At 33.9% G+C, this 14,511-nt stretch overlaps 1 protein-coding gene across 1 annotated transcript in view; it reads right to left on the minus strand.

The window, feature by feature from the left end:
• Positions 1-602: 602 nt before the first annotated feature.
• The window catches only part of LOC128015821 (testis-expressed protein 264), a 63,118-nt gene continuing 49,209 nt past the window's right edge, over positions 603-14,511 (minus strand). Inside the window, exons 3-4 of the mRNA XM_052600005.1 lie at positions 9,445-9,616; positions 603-1,473 (exon numbers count right to left, since the gene is read on the minus strand). Coding sequence (XP_052455965.1) covers positions 1,151-1,473; positions 9,445-9,616 — 495 coding nt within the window. The 3' untranslated portion in view covers positions 603-1,150. The remainder of the gene's footprint in view (positions 1,474-9,444; positions 9,617-14,511) is intronic.

Below are 14,511 nucleotides of genomic sequence, written 5' to 3' on the forward strand. Positions count from 1 at the left end.
TAAATTGTTGCAATACTTCACAATATTATGTTTCTATTTCTTTTTTACTTTACTTTTTTATCAAATAAATGCAGCATTGGTGAGCCAAAGAGACTTCTTCAAATCATTAAAAAAATCTTACAGACCACAAACTTTTGAATGGTAGTGTGCATATTTCATATCTTTGTTCAGTATGAAGGTTGCAGTAGCTGTTAAAATGAACACACAAACCACAAACACATCCACATTTGCCTTTCACATACTTTATACTTTCTTGCAGAATCACAAAGTAAAAGACTGATCAAATGACCTGCTGAACATGAGTAATTGTCAGTATCACAAGATGAAATGGCAGTATGACACAACTGATATTCTAACATTCTTATGGAGTAAGAAAAATATAATCGAAAACAATGCTGTTCCTCTCCTAATTAGGTTATGAAAAATGACAGATATAAAAATACATTGGGAGAAAATTTTATATATTTATAAGATATTTCCTGTATACTTCATGTCTTTGTTTGCATTGACGTTTTATTTTCCCAAAAAAAAAACAAAAAAAAAACAATAAATCAATTACATGCAGGGGGCACAAAAATAGTCAAATGAACACACTCCAACCATTAACAACATGCAATTTTTATTCTCATTGTTTTTCAGTTCTATTCTACAGCAAAAGACAGCATTTGGAATGAATTATTCATGTTTTGAAGCAAACACTACTGAATACTTCAGCTGTAGATCATGTTAATGAAAGAAAAGTAAGCTCCATTTAGCTGCATTAATAATGTTACCTCTCTTTCAGATTGTGCTTGATTTACTTGCTGCCTGAATGTTTTTCATGATTACCGTGGGAAGACAGACAGATAATAGAGAAAGCAACATATACAATTTGTTTTTTAGAAATAAATACAAAGCCAAAGAATAATGTGTATTTCTGCACATTTTCCAAGTCTTTAATAAAAGGTTCTGAAAGAGATAATTGCTTGTTTGCTGACAACAAAGAAGTAACTTTTCGGGGTATTTAGGGATGTTCATTTCAAAGGCTTAGTAAGAAAAAAGCCTTTGATGATTTCAAAGACACAGACAAACTTTCTCCCTCTCACAAATGCATCCACACTCACATATGCACTCATCATTCACCCACATTCCCTCTAATCTGCTTTATCCTTCACTCCTCCCTGTTCCTGATCGTTTCTCCAATCACAGGCGTCTGCTGTCCATTATGGTCTTCCTCCTCCACTTTGTTTTTCTCCTCCTCCTTCTCCTTCTCCTTCTCCTCTTCCACTTCCACGTCCAGCTCTTCAAAGGAAGAGCCACTGCCAACAGACTCACTGGATCCCTTGCTCCCTTGGTCCCCATCCTCACTCTGACCCTCTTCCTCACCCAGGCTCGGCTGAGAGATCTCCAGCAATGCTGCTGAGGCCTCTACCACGTCCCTGCTTTCTTCAAACACTTCCTGGATCACTTGGCTTGACTTTTGCAATGGCTCACCTGTAACAGTAGTATATTAAGAGATTAATCAAGACTTTTCCCCCATAACGCAGAATTCCTCTTTACAATTACAATAATCCACAAGTAATCCACACCATTAAAGTTAAAAGCTCCATCTTTGTAAGAAACAAACTCGTCATTAAGGCATTTTAACTTCAAACCGTAGCTGGCCAGGCTTGACATAGTCCATAGTATCGCTTCTTCCAGTGAAAGTCCAGCGCCCTTTTGTCCTCTCACATCAAAATCCAACAATTAGCAAATGTTCTTTTTTGGGTTTACTGTTCCTTTAACATCCATAGAAACCTTCCATTGCATAAAAGGCCTCTTCATAGAATCAGCTGCAGATTATAAAACATTCTTCATAAAAGTTTAATTAAAGGTTCTTTGGGGAACCGAAAATGGTTCCTTCACGACACTGCTGTGAAACCTCTTTGAATTTTTAATAGTGTAAATTATTATTAAAAATAAGCTAAGAAAAGTTAAAAAACTTAGATTATAAAACTAAAAAAATAAATAAATAAATGCAGTTTAAACTCCTGCTGTTACCATTGATAGCCTTTAGGGATCCTTTAATGGCATTTCAGCATCTGAGGGTTACAGTCATTTACTAACAGCAGTATAATTGCAAGATGCTGTTTTGTTTTCGTGAAACACACCAGGTGAGAGTTATAACTGCCAAAAAGCTAAATATGAGCTAAAAAACCCCCCAAAGGCTGTGTTTGAGCCCAATTAAAAAATGCCTCCAAAGAGATTTCAAATATTTAACTCAGAATTAAAGGTGAGACGTCTGTACACAGCTGCAATTCTTGGGAGAAAAAAAAAAAAAAGAATTCCTAAAAGAGGAATAGAAGCTTTATGAATCAAGTTTAGTCATTACACAAACATACTAAACATGGCAAAGACCCAAAGCAGTTGTTAACATTTTAAGTGCTTTAACTAGTTATATTATTTAGGCTGTATATAGATTAAATAATAAAAAAAAATCTAATTAATTACACAAAATGCTAAATTGTTTGGATTAATCTTGCCAAAAAAAGACTCCAAACGAAGGCACTACATTAATGTGACAAATAAAGAATTGAATAGAAAGCAGCTTTACAAGTCAACAAATTGATTATTTATATATTATTGACCACAAGCCTAATCACACACCAAAATCCTTTTGTAAATCAAATTTGTTCTGTGAAAACAGGAAGAAGGGTAACTTAAAAAAAAAATTGACAAATAATTAAACTGGATTGAGTCAGAAAAAATATTTGGGGCAACAGGCCATGATCTCTTTGTAAAGTGTATTTTAAGAGGGTTATGACTACAAATCCTTGCTAAAACTATTTGAAAATACTTAAAATGAAAAAAATAAAGAGACTGAATCACAACGAGGATGGAGATGGATGAAGGCGGGAGGGGGAGAGGAAGGAAAGAAGAAAGAGAATTAGAGAGTCTATCTACATTGTGTCTAAAACCAGCTATTAAAAACTTCCCATTTGGCCTAATTTCTTTTAGGCCAGCAGTGAATTTGACCTCTTGTCCCTCCCTGCCAGTATTGTTTTAGATGGAAAGGAAAGACCCCTCTCTCATCTAGCACATCTCATCATATTAGATATGGCATCTCAATTAAGCAGCAGCTCTTGACTCATTGTGAAGATCTACAGGCAGAAAAGAGGAGCAGTGAGGGGAAGACCTTTTCAAACCCCATTAGGTGCCACAACACACCTTATACATTATGTGCCCACCACATAAATATGCTTAAATGTCATGCCTTTTAAATAAATCCTCCCTTAGAAGCCTGAATGAATGGTCTTTTTGAATGAATGGTCGGTAATAAACTCCTGTCAAAGGAAAAGCCTACTCAGCTATATGCAAGATCTATATGCTGGATTTTATATATATATATAAGTTTCTAGGTTTATTTTCTGAATTGTTGCAATATCGGTACATATAAAATAAGAAATTCATCAAAGAAATATTAAAATATATATGAAAATTTATATAGATATATGTATAAGATGACAAAGCTGAATTTTCAGCATCATTTCTCCATTCTTCAGTGTCACATGATCCTTCAGATGTCATTCTATTATTCTAATATGCTGAATTGGTGTTTTGCTGTTTATTATTTTGTGGAAACCTTGATAAAACATTTTTTTTTCAGGATTATTTGATGAATAGAACGTTCTTCGACCAGCATTTATTTGAAATATATTTAATATGTAACATTACAAATGCCTTTACTGTCAAGTTTAATGCATCCTTACTGAATAAAAACTATATATACGTGTATATATATATATATCATACCTGTCAAGTATCCCGTTTTGGCCGGGAAAGTCACGTATTTTACCCTTCTTTCCCGCCGTCCTCCCGTATTAGTATTTTCCCGTAAATCTCCCGTATTTTAATTTTTTAATTTTAACCTGCGTTATTAATAAAATAATAATTAAAAAAATTCCAAATCTGAGCTCTGTCACTAGTCTCGCGATAACTGCCACCTGTAGTAGCCTGTCGCGAGGGGTGTGTGAGGTCAGATGACATGAGTTATAACGCGGGAAAAACAATAACAAAAGACAAAACAGAGACGGATGATGGATGCTACGATAGAGAGTGAAGGCACACCATCCCAAAAAACCAAAACCCTTGTGTAAATACCGTGATAAATGGGACAGCGAATTTACTTTTTTAAAGAATGCAAAGTTTGCAACAAATTTGTACAACAACTCACTAAAAGAGTAAAAGAAAAGTTATGTGAAATGAAAAGAAAAACTGTAAAAGAAAAGCAATATGAAATTAAAACAATGTGTGGAATGAAAATAAAATGTAAGTGTAAAGACAAGCAATGTTAAATTAACAGAAAATATGCAAATAAGCCTTTAAATAAATGCTCTTCATATATACCCGTTTGTGTTTTCATTTGGGCTATAACACCTGTCTTAAAATGTAAGGGATACTGGAGCTTTGTTGGGGTGGTGGTACTGCTCGCGGTGGGCGCCGGAAAAATTCCCTTATTTGCAAATCCAAAACTTGACAGGTATGATATATATATATATATATATATATATATATATATATATATATATATATATATATATATATATATATTAATTGTATTTACCCCAAATGTTTGAGAAATGTTTGAACAGGAATCATTACCAAAACCGTTCATCTAAAACCTGCTCGGTAGATGGAAGCTTCCTTTGTAAGTCCAAGTCACCACAGCTCATTATAACCTCTCAGCCCGAGCATTTGAAAAACCTTTTAACAACCCAAAAGGGCACCGCTAAGATTAGACTGGGCTTTCCGGTCCTGGTGAATTTGCCTGTACTTGTCCTTCATATTGTGCACAGTGTACCCTTGCTGCTCTGGAGCATCACGACATTGGAATTAGCTCTGTTCACAGCTTGGATGACACCCTCTAAAAGATCATTGTCATAACCGAGAAGGGTCATTTGGGAGCACAAAGTGATGCTCAGAGGGGCCCTAATTCACCAGCTCTATCCAGTTTTCCTAATCACTTTCCGGCCCCTAATAACTCACCTTATCGTCATTATCGGGTTCATTTCTAGACAGCTCCCGGCTTGCATGAGTCGCAGAGTGTCATACCACAGGAGATAGACACAAAAGATTAAATATGGAAAATGAGACACTATGGCCATTAACCAGTACAATACGAGCATGATAATAAATATCACCGTGATATTAAACAAGTCACACTCTGAAAATTAGCTTCATGTCTTTTCATTGAACACACCATCTTCAGGAGGTCTTAGCAGATTAATTTACATATGCAAAGGGATGTTACGATTCACTCAGATTTTCTCACATTTTATTTTTTTTTTATAAAATTAGATTTAAGACATTATAAATGTATAAATGAAAAGATTTCCTTTTATTCTTGCTCGGACAAATGCTTAACATTTATTTGTGAAATTTTTACGCAAACCACAAAACAAATAAATAACACATATAAAAGGAATCTCTTCATATGAACAAACTCAGGCTTTGCCTGTGCTCTTTCCATTCAGTTAGAGTGAGGCAACCACTGTATTTTAATCATGATCCAAAGAAAGATGTTGCATACATGCTGCATGAACAGTTTTTAATTAAAATTACAGTAGATTGTATAATTTCAATAATTTGAAGCAAAAATAGAATGGTCTGACTTTAACTTTGTGAATTTATGCTACATAAAACATCTGCCCAAAAGATTTAAGTTGCTGTGTGAACAAGACATTTTGAAACATAGTTCCCCTTAGAGACACATTCATAAAAACTTCTACTCCCAAATATATCACATATCCTTTTGATATCTCAGCTGATTTGAATCGTCATAAATTTGTCATTATATTGTAAAAAACTTTTTTTGTTATGTAAAAATTAGTATCTCTTTATTAATCACTTATTGAACACATATGAAGGGCTGAACTCAAATCTCAGTGCACAGTTGAAAAATAAAAAATACAGGTTTGGCACCAACAGGTAGGGAAGACCTTCTAGTAGAATATGAGTCCAGGCTCTTCAAATGGTTTGAAATCTCAACAAAGCTGAAGTATATATTTCCACGGAAAGCCTCTTAATATCGCATTTGCCTGAATTAGTTTCTAAATTGGGTCCAGTGGGATTGTTAGCCAAGCGTCAGGATTTTTGTTCCGTAAAATGTTTCAAACGAAAGGGATTTTGAAAGAGGACAGGACTACGTAATTATAGGTACAGTAAAAGAAAGTGTGTTTTTGAAATTGGAGAAAACTAAATATTCTTTTAGAGGATCTACCAAATGTTATTATTTATTATGGACTCCAGTGATCTCATACTTTGAAAAGGCCATAACTCTTCCCCGAAAGTAAAATTAATAGAGTATCTAAAATATGTATGTAAAATAATATATATATATGTATGTATGTATGTATAAGTGTGGGGGAGAGTGTAATATATATATGGTCACCTTTCAATTATAAGGTCCTATCTCCCTTTTTCTAATCAAAATTGGGTTTTGAAATAAGTCTCTTACTTAACTTATTTACATTATGTAATTTTCTTTTTTTTCTTTTTTTAAGTTGTGTACATTTTGGGACTGATGTATGAAAGAGACTTGTTCCCCATATCCCACTATACTACTCTGAATGCAGATAGAACCTTATAAATTCCAAGTTGGCGACAGACAGACAGACAGACAGACAGACAGACAGACAGATAGATAGATAGATAGAATGGGGTATATTATTAATAAAAGAGCATTGATATACATATGGTTCCACTCTCTATTTATATAGCTAAAATGCCCTTAGTGTGAAAGCACAATGTGAACTGCTGCACACTTACATACTGCTTATGCATGTGGTGTGAACAAAGGTCACTGCACGTTCACATCCAACTCATTGAATTCATCCAATGAGCTTGAAATACCTACTCTGAAATCCAAGCACTGATGGATTCATTTCTAAATGCGGAAATGTTAAGTTCTTTGGTTCTCGTTAAAGCAGCTAAGAGACAAAAAAGAAAGGAACGGATGGAGAAAGAGAGATGTGCTGAACTGCCCTGCAATCCCCCAAAGAAGTTTGATTCACAACCTGCACTTGTCAGATCCAGCTGAGCAGCTGTGATTGAACAGCCTTTAATTAAGAGAGCTGCAGGCACACACACACACACACAGAGAGTTTAGCTGTTGTCCCGCTGGAGTAATGACTCTGTTTAGCTGTGCAGAGCAGAAAACAGCCCTCGGACTTTAGCATCAATCTTCACAGCCATTAGTTTTACTGACCACAGAGTGAATTGTGATCAACTGCCGCTGTGACTGAGCCGCGCTCTTTCATTTTTCTCAGTTTCACAGAGCTTGTCAGCTCACAACAGAGACATAATATGGCAGATAAGGTGTGACTACTGTGCAACTGCTCTGGAATAAATGCACGTGACATGATGAATGAGTCCTCATGAACTCTTATTGAGAATTGTTATGGATTGATTTTCATGTTGCTTGTTTCTATTAATGGAATGTCTGTATTTCTTTCATACTGTAATGCATGTAATATATAATCTACTGTATGCATCAGAGCCTTGAAATCTTGAGCTTTGAATCATACAATTACAATTAATTAATATTAATGTTATAATAGTATAATAATATTAAAAGAAAATTAATACCATCGCCTTTAATAGTAAAATGTTTAATATTAAAATAATTTAAAATAAATATTGAATTTGTAAAAAAAATTACTTAATTTTTTAAAGCAATTTCATACTGATTATTAATGATCCTGATGATAATGAACATGATTAAAAAACAGTAATAATAATTAATAATTATTACAATCCTCAAATAATCATAATCAAAAATAAGCAATACTAAAACTACTCTAATACATTTCAGTGAATAATTTTTTTTTATTTCAATATGTTGTGGAATGATGCATTTGGACTTTTCTTTATTTAAACCTTAAATGTTTCCATTTTACTATATATTTTTTTTATTTAACTTTTTTAAATATTTTAAGAATTTAAATATTTTAAATTAGTTTTAATGTAGAAGACACTGTCATCACATCATCAAAAATAATCAAAACAAAAACTACTCAAGAACTACAAACAAGAACTGCATATATGATTTGTAGGGGTGTAACGGTTCACAAAATTCACGGTTCGGTTCGATACGATACACTGATGTCACGGTTCGGTTCGGTTCGATACGTTTTAGATACAGCAAAATGCAAAAACATCTCAACTTTTCAGAATGCCGCAAGCGCACCGCGGGTCATGTGACAAGAACCAACCAATCAGCTTCATCCTTTCCCGTAACAACGTTGAGAGCTCAGCCAAGATGAAGGAACAGCTGATCATAGTTGTATATGGATTGCAATTTTGAAATAAATTTAGTAGCAGAGCTACTGCAAGCGATTTTTAGAGCTGCAAATCCATTTATCCTTCGCTGAAATTTCCGTGTCTCATGGAGAGAGCACGTCATTGTTGCTCAGCAAAGACAGACGCCTCATGAGCGCTTCTGCCCGAGCGCTTTGGAAAGGAGGAGAAAGACGCGCTTAGCGTTTTCCATGCGTTTTTAGGCACGATATGTGAACGGCCCCTAAGGCGCTCGCTCACTCAGCACGCGCTGAAGGCTCGTTGCAAAATGTCGAATGCATTTAACAGACCAGAAATATAAGATCCTAAAATAACCAACAGGTCTGGTGTTTGGGTTGGATTCCCTGTAAGCTATAGTGTCTAAATGCTGCAGGGATAGTTTGCTGCGTGCATGTTTCTCCTTTTTTTCGTCTTTTCCCAGATAGTACTGACGCATATATCCCAGATATTCCCGCTGGTGTTTTTTTTTTTTTTTTGTATTCCCGCTGGTGTACCCTGTCATGTTGCAGATGCACATACCGTTGTTTTTTTTTATCCACCACTCTCTTGCCATCACCATTATAGCTTAAAGGGAATCCAAAGTGCACCCAAACACCAGACCTGTTGGTTATTGGAGGATCTTCTCATTTCTAGTCTGTTCAACGCATTGGCTATTTTGCAACGAGCCTTCAGCGCATACTGAGTGAGCGAGCGCCTGCTGAGTAGCCTAACATAAACATATAAGATGGTGTTTTTTTCTTCTTCGGGAGTGTCAGGGGCGTTGCCTGTTACGTTGTTTGGGTTATTGGGCTACCTTGTTGAACGCATATCATTATATTTCTCTCTCTCTCTCTTTTTTTTTTTTTTTCAAATATAATTAATTACTCCAACGAACCGTTCGGTATACGTAATGCGTACCGCGTACCGAACCGAAAGCGTCGTACCGAACGGTTCAATACGAATACGCGTATCGTTACACCCCTAATGATTTGTTATTACTGTTCTGTTAAAACATAAAATTTATCTCACAATTTCGCAACAGGTTAAACAAAGCTCATGCTTATTTAAAATAGCAGACGAATAATCAATGAACCTGCATCAATCCTAAACTCTCATCCTTAGACTGGGCCGATGAGTATAGTAACATACCTGCTGCTGACTCTGTGACTTCAGCATCTTTATGCTCCACTGTTTCCTCAGATGTTGTCTTCTCAAGCAGTTCAGGCACACAGAAGTCCTTCTGATTCTCCAAAGGACACATGTAATAGATCAGATCACCTTTGCATATCTCCAGGAATGGGTACGCATTCAGACTTCTTTCCTAAGAAGAAAAAAATAGAGAAATATGATTAAATGTTACATACTCACAATGTCACAACTCATGCATTTATACTGCAGTCCTATGCAGTGCTGAAACCACAGATGATTTAATTAAATTATTTTTCTTAAATATATAAAGAAATGAAAGAATTGTTCTTTTTTTTGAGCCCATTTGAAAAAAGAAACAAAAACTTCCTGTATTTTATTAGCTGATCATACACAACTGTAAATTTCTCTTGCATTTCAACTCCATCCACAGAGGTTTCTATTAAACATGTTAGCCAACATATAATATTTTTTCCAACATACAACAATAGCTTAGCTATATAAACAAAATTAATGGTGACACAAAGTTATTAGCTCTTTAATACATTCAGTAGTTGTTAGAAACAGAAAGACTGATTCAGCAGAAGGTGCAAGCAGGACTGTGTGTGGAAAGTGTGCGTCAACAAACAAATACCACACACATCTATACACACTTGTAATCTGTGATGCCTGTGTGTTGTTCATCAACAAAGATTGTCAGCAATTAACCCTTTTTGTATGGAACTGATCAAATCTAGTGTTCTAATCAATACCCTATTTATGAAAGCTAGAACCTTTTATAATTCGAACTTTCAGTCCTGCTATCGTACAGTACTAATTATTTCTGTTCATTATTGCTTAGAAGGGAATGACACTGTCCTCTTCAAAAGACCTTCAATGATGTCCTACCTCATTAGAATCAAACTTAAGTCAGACCTTTCCTGATCAAACACACCAGCCTTATGACAACTTTGCAGCTGGACTAGGCAGGAGTTTACACCAATTAGTCTGATTTTAATGAAGCAGCCTCATTAGGGATAAGACTAAATGCCACTGTAATGATCTGAAAGAACAATGCGAAACAGCAAGCTGATCAGGCTGTTGAGCAAATAAAATCGCGAAGCATGAAATCATGGACTAAAGTTAATACATTTGAGACTATTATTTAGATTCTAGCATGTTTAAGCAAGAGGTCAAACACATTTAGATGTAAATAAACCACTGTCCTTTATCAAACTGAAGTTTGAAATCTTTATTTATGCATTTATGCACAGTAAGCCATGCCTTAGTTTCATTTTTAGATGCCATATATATATATATATATATATATATATATATATATATATATATATATATATATTACAGTATATATATATAGTAAAGCTCACATGTAACCAACATCATGAAGCTTATTGTTTAAGAATACATTCAAATGAGAACAGATTTAAAATGCATAAAGTAAGAATATATGAATATTGGATATGACATGCCATTAAACATCATGAAGGTTTCCTTAGAATCAGAATACATGTGCAGAAAATACTTTGCAATGTATGGTTATAAATATGCAGATGCTATAGCAACATCAGACAGGGCTGCAATATTCTTTTGCACTGTAAATGATTTGATATATATTTATATACATGGAGGATGTTATGTTCCACCGAGCCCTCAGGATAGAACTGTGCTTCCATAATAATACTGCCTCTTCATTCTGAGAGCTTTATTTTGATACAGTAACGCTGTTTAAGGCCCATTGAAATGACAAGTGCCATTATAAAACAAGGTACAGATGGAAACAAACACATATATGTGCAAATATGCACAGGTGAACCTAAAAGACACATGCCATTCATTAACAGATAACATTATTAGATTTTAAACAATCATTTTAAGCCATCAAATTTATTACAGAGACAAACCTTTTAAGTGGCAAAATATTAACATTAGACTGAATAATCTTCATGAAATTGAATGTAATTAAACACTTTATTTTAGTGTGTTTGTTAAAGTGTTATTATTAGGGGTGTCACGATTCTCCAAATCCTCGATTCGATTGCATTTTCGATTCTAAGCTCACGGTTCGATTCGATTCTCGATTTTTACATTTATTCTTTTTAAAGCACAGATTGTCATTTTTCAAGCTAGACTTTTATGCAATATAATATCTGACCTTTGTTTGCAATGTACCACACTACATTGTCAAATTTAAAACTTTTATTAACAACAATGTAACAATGACTTATATCTTTAGTCAATTGAAACCTTAAAATAAACTGCCATCCAGTTTCTCTTTTGTAAGTGCAGTCTTCTTCACAAAAGATGACATTCAAGTTCACAACAAAACAAACAAAAACAATAAAAAATGACTAAACTAACCTTCAAATATTACGATGTATCTATTTAAAAGATTAAAGATAAAACACTTGTTAAACACTTCACTGTTATTCATTTGGATTTATATATATATATATACACATATATATATATATATATATATATACACAAAATATGTGTATCTCTTATTACAAGACTGCAATCACTAGCAATCAGAAGAATTCCAGTTAATCAAGTATCTACAAAAGATCTACTCTATAAACAATGCATTAAATTACATTAAAGACAAAAATAAATTAAACAAGCAAAATAAATGATTACTCACATGTATCTGGTCCACTGATGAAGTCATGGGTCAAGTCAAGTGAATTATTAATCATTTTCGAACAGGCGTCGAATACTGACTTTAGGAAAAGGGGAATAACCAATGACATTTGAGATAACAACTAAAACAGCAAGCCCCGCCCCACGACTGACAAAAATAAAATTGTTCGCGCGAGCAGAGGTGACTCACCTCAGGTGAGATGATAGAGCACGAGGATGTGGGGAATGAGCATGCGCGCGCGTATGGAAAGCCAAGTGGACCAGAAAACGCGTGCTTTTCAACGCCGTATTAATTTTAAAACGCCGTTTTCATAACGCCGCCAGGTGTTAAATAAGCGCCGTTACGCGATAAGTAAACGCCAGACGCCACCACGCGTTAAAATAACGCCACACGCCGACAGACGTTAAGATGCAGATTTATTTACTCATCTACATGGACACACCTCTCATGGCTACAAGGACTCTACGGCAAGTCAGAGCATCCAGTTTGCAAGAGCGCGAAGATGGCAAGGATAGCCCTTACAATTATACATATAGCTTTTGTCTCATAAAGTTAAAACACGAATGAGTGCAAATTTGGAAAATATTTTATTCAACAGTTAAATTAATACGAAAGTAATATTATTATTTTATTATTATATTATATTTTGAGTAGGCTATCATTTCAATTTAATAAATAGTTGGTGATAGTTTCACAAAAATAGAAATTCTGTTTATTTACATTTACTCAACCCAATGATTCAGATGCAGTTTCTGTAACAAAAGTATAGCATGTGTAATTCTAAATTAAATATTAATATTTAAAGCTACATTTTGTTTGCTTTTTCAGATTTAACTCAATTAGGCTCTAAAATATCTTCTGAGGGTACTTTTTTCTTCCTTTTTAAAAACATAATAACATATGATAAACTGAAATCATACTCAAAAGTAGTTACCTGATTTATTTTACAATAAAGCAATTACAAATATGGATATAGGGAATATAGTTATCGAATGACACAAATAAGTCCAAATTTGGAAATTATTACAATGGTTAAATAAATGAGAAAATGTATGGCAAGTCCTGACCTTTTGGATGTATTTAATTATAAATACCTTTGTAATCTATAATAACAGTACATTTGTTCATTCTTGAATATTAATATAGGTACCTGTAATTTTGGCCAAATTATATATACTTTGTTTGTGAATTTGCACATGCTATAATGTAAGCATCATTAATGACCCCTTTGTGTTTAATAAAAAAAATAAAAAAGATTGATTAGTGAAATGAAAGAATGATTTAATATAAAATGAGACTGATTATTAATTGTCTCCCATTGGCCTGATTAGCTTTGCCCTCAAAACCTTTCTTATTTAGTGGTACAGTATTGCATTATTTGTACATAATACACTTTGCATAAACGTTTGCAATTAGTTTTTTAAAAGGTAACGTTACAGTATCAAGGCCTCTATGCTTTTCTTTTTTTGATATTTCTTTGTTTAGGAACATAAATTAATAGGGCAATATTTTTTTTTTTTTTTTTTTTTTTGATCCCATTTTCCATCTAATTTTTATTAAATTAGTAAAATACAATCCAGAAGAATAAGTTACCAGTCAAATGAAATCAGCATCAACATTTCAGCTTTGCAAGACACAGAACTCTGCTGTTGCATTAAGGATTATGCAGACTTTTTAAAAAGACTTGGAGGTGGCGTTAATGTATTTCATAAGAACGATGTAATGAAATTAATGTTTAAAATATAAAGTTTTGAAAATGGAAATATTAAACGATTTAAATGACTCATTTATACTTTCAAATGAAACTGAAACCGACAGTAGGTGGCAGCATGTCACTGCCTTATCAATGAATCACAAAGCAAATGACTCTCTTTATGAATGGGTGATGGGTAAATCATTGACTCGCTAGATTTGTTCTAAAATGCAGATTCATTCATAAACGTTGTTCAGAAACAGCTGTGTGTTTGTTTGGAGATGCACCGCGATCAGCTGTGACTTTGTTTGAATTTGTTTTTAAGAAATAGAGCAAATTAAGTGTTCCTGAAATTTAAGTCCATATGTTCAGGGGCGCCTGCAGGATTTCTTCCGAGGGAGTCATCTCTACACTGTTTGTTATGATGAATGACAATACTGCAGCCTGCTTTCACGATCTGAGGTGAACCAATAAACATTTACTGCCTTCATTCAATCCCCATACTCCGTCTGTTTAATCTTATTTACTATCCTAATTGCATTATTATTATTATTATTATTATTATTATTCAGATTTGCCTTTGTTGTTGATGCTAATACAAAATATCAGGGGGGACTCCCATAAGTCTATTTTTAGTGGGGGTCAGCTCTGCAGTTCTGCTTAATTCAGCTATGATTATCATTTCAGTTTATGTTTATATATATATATATATATATATATATATATATATATATAT

The sequence above is a fragment of the Carassius gibelio genome, chromosome A6 (assembly GCF_023724105.1).
Source record: "Carassius gibelio isolate Cgi1373 ecotype wild population from Czech Republic chromosome A6, carGib1.2-hapl.c, whole genome shotgun sequence".
In the NCBI taxonomy this organism is placed as follows: Eukaryota; Metazoa; Chordata; class Actinopteri; order Cypriniformes; family Cyprinidae; genus Carassius; species Carassius gibelio.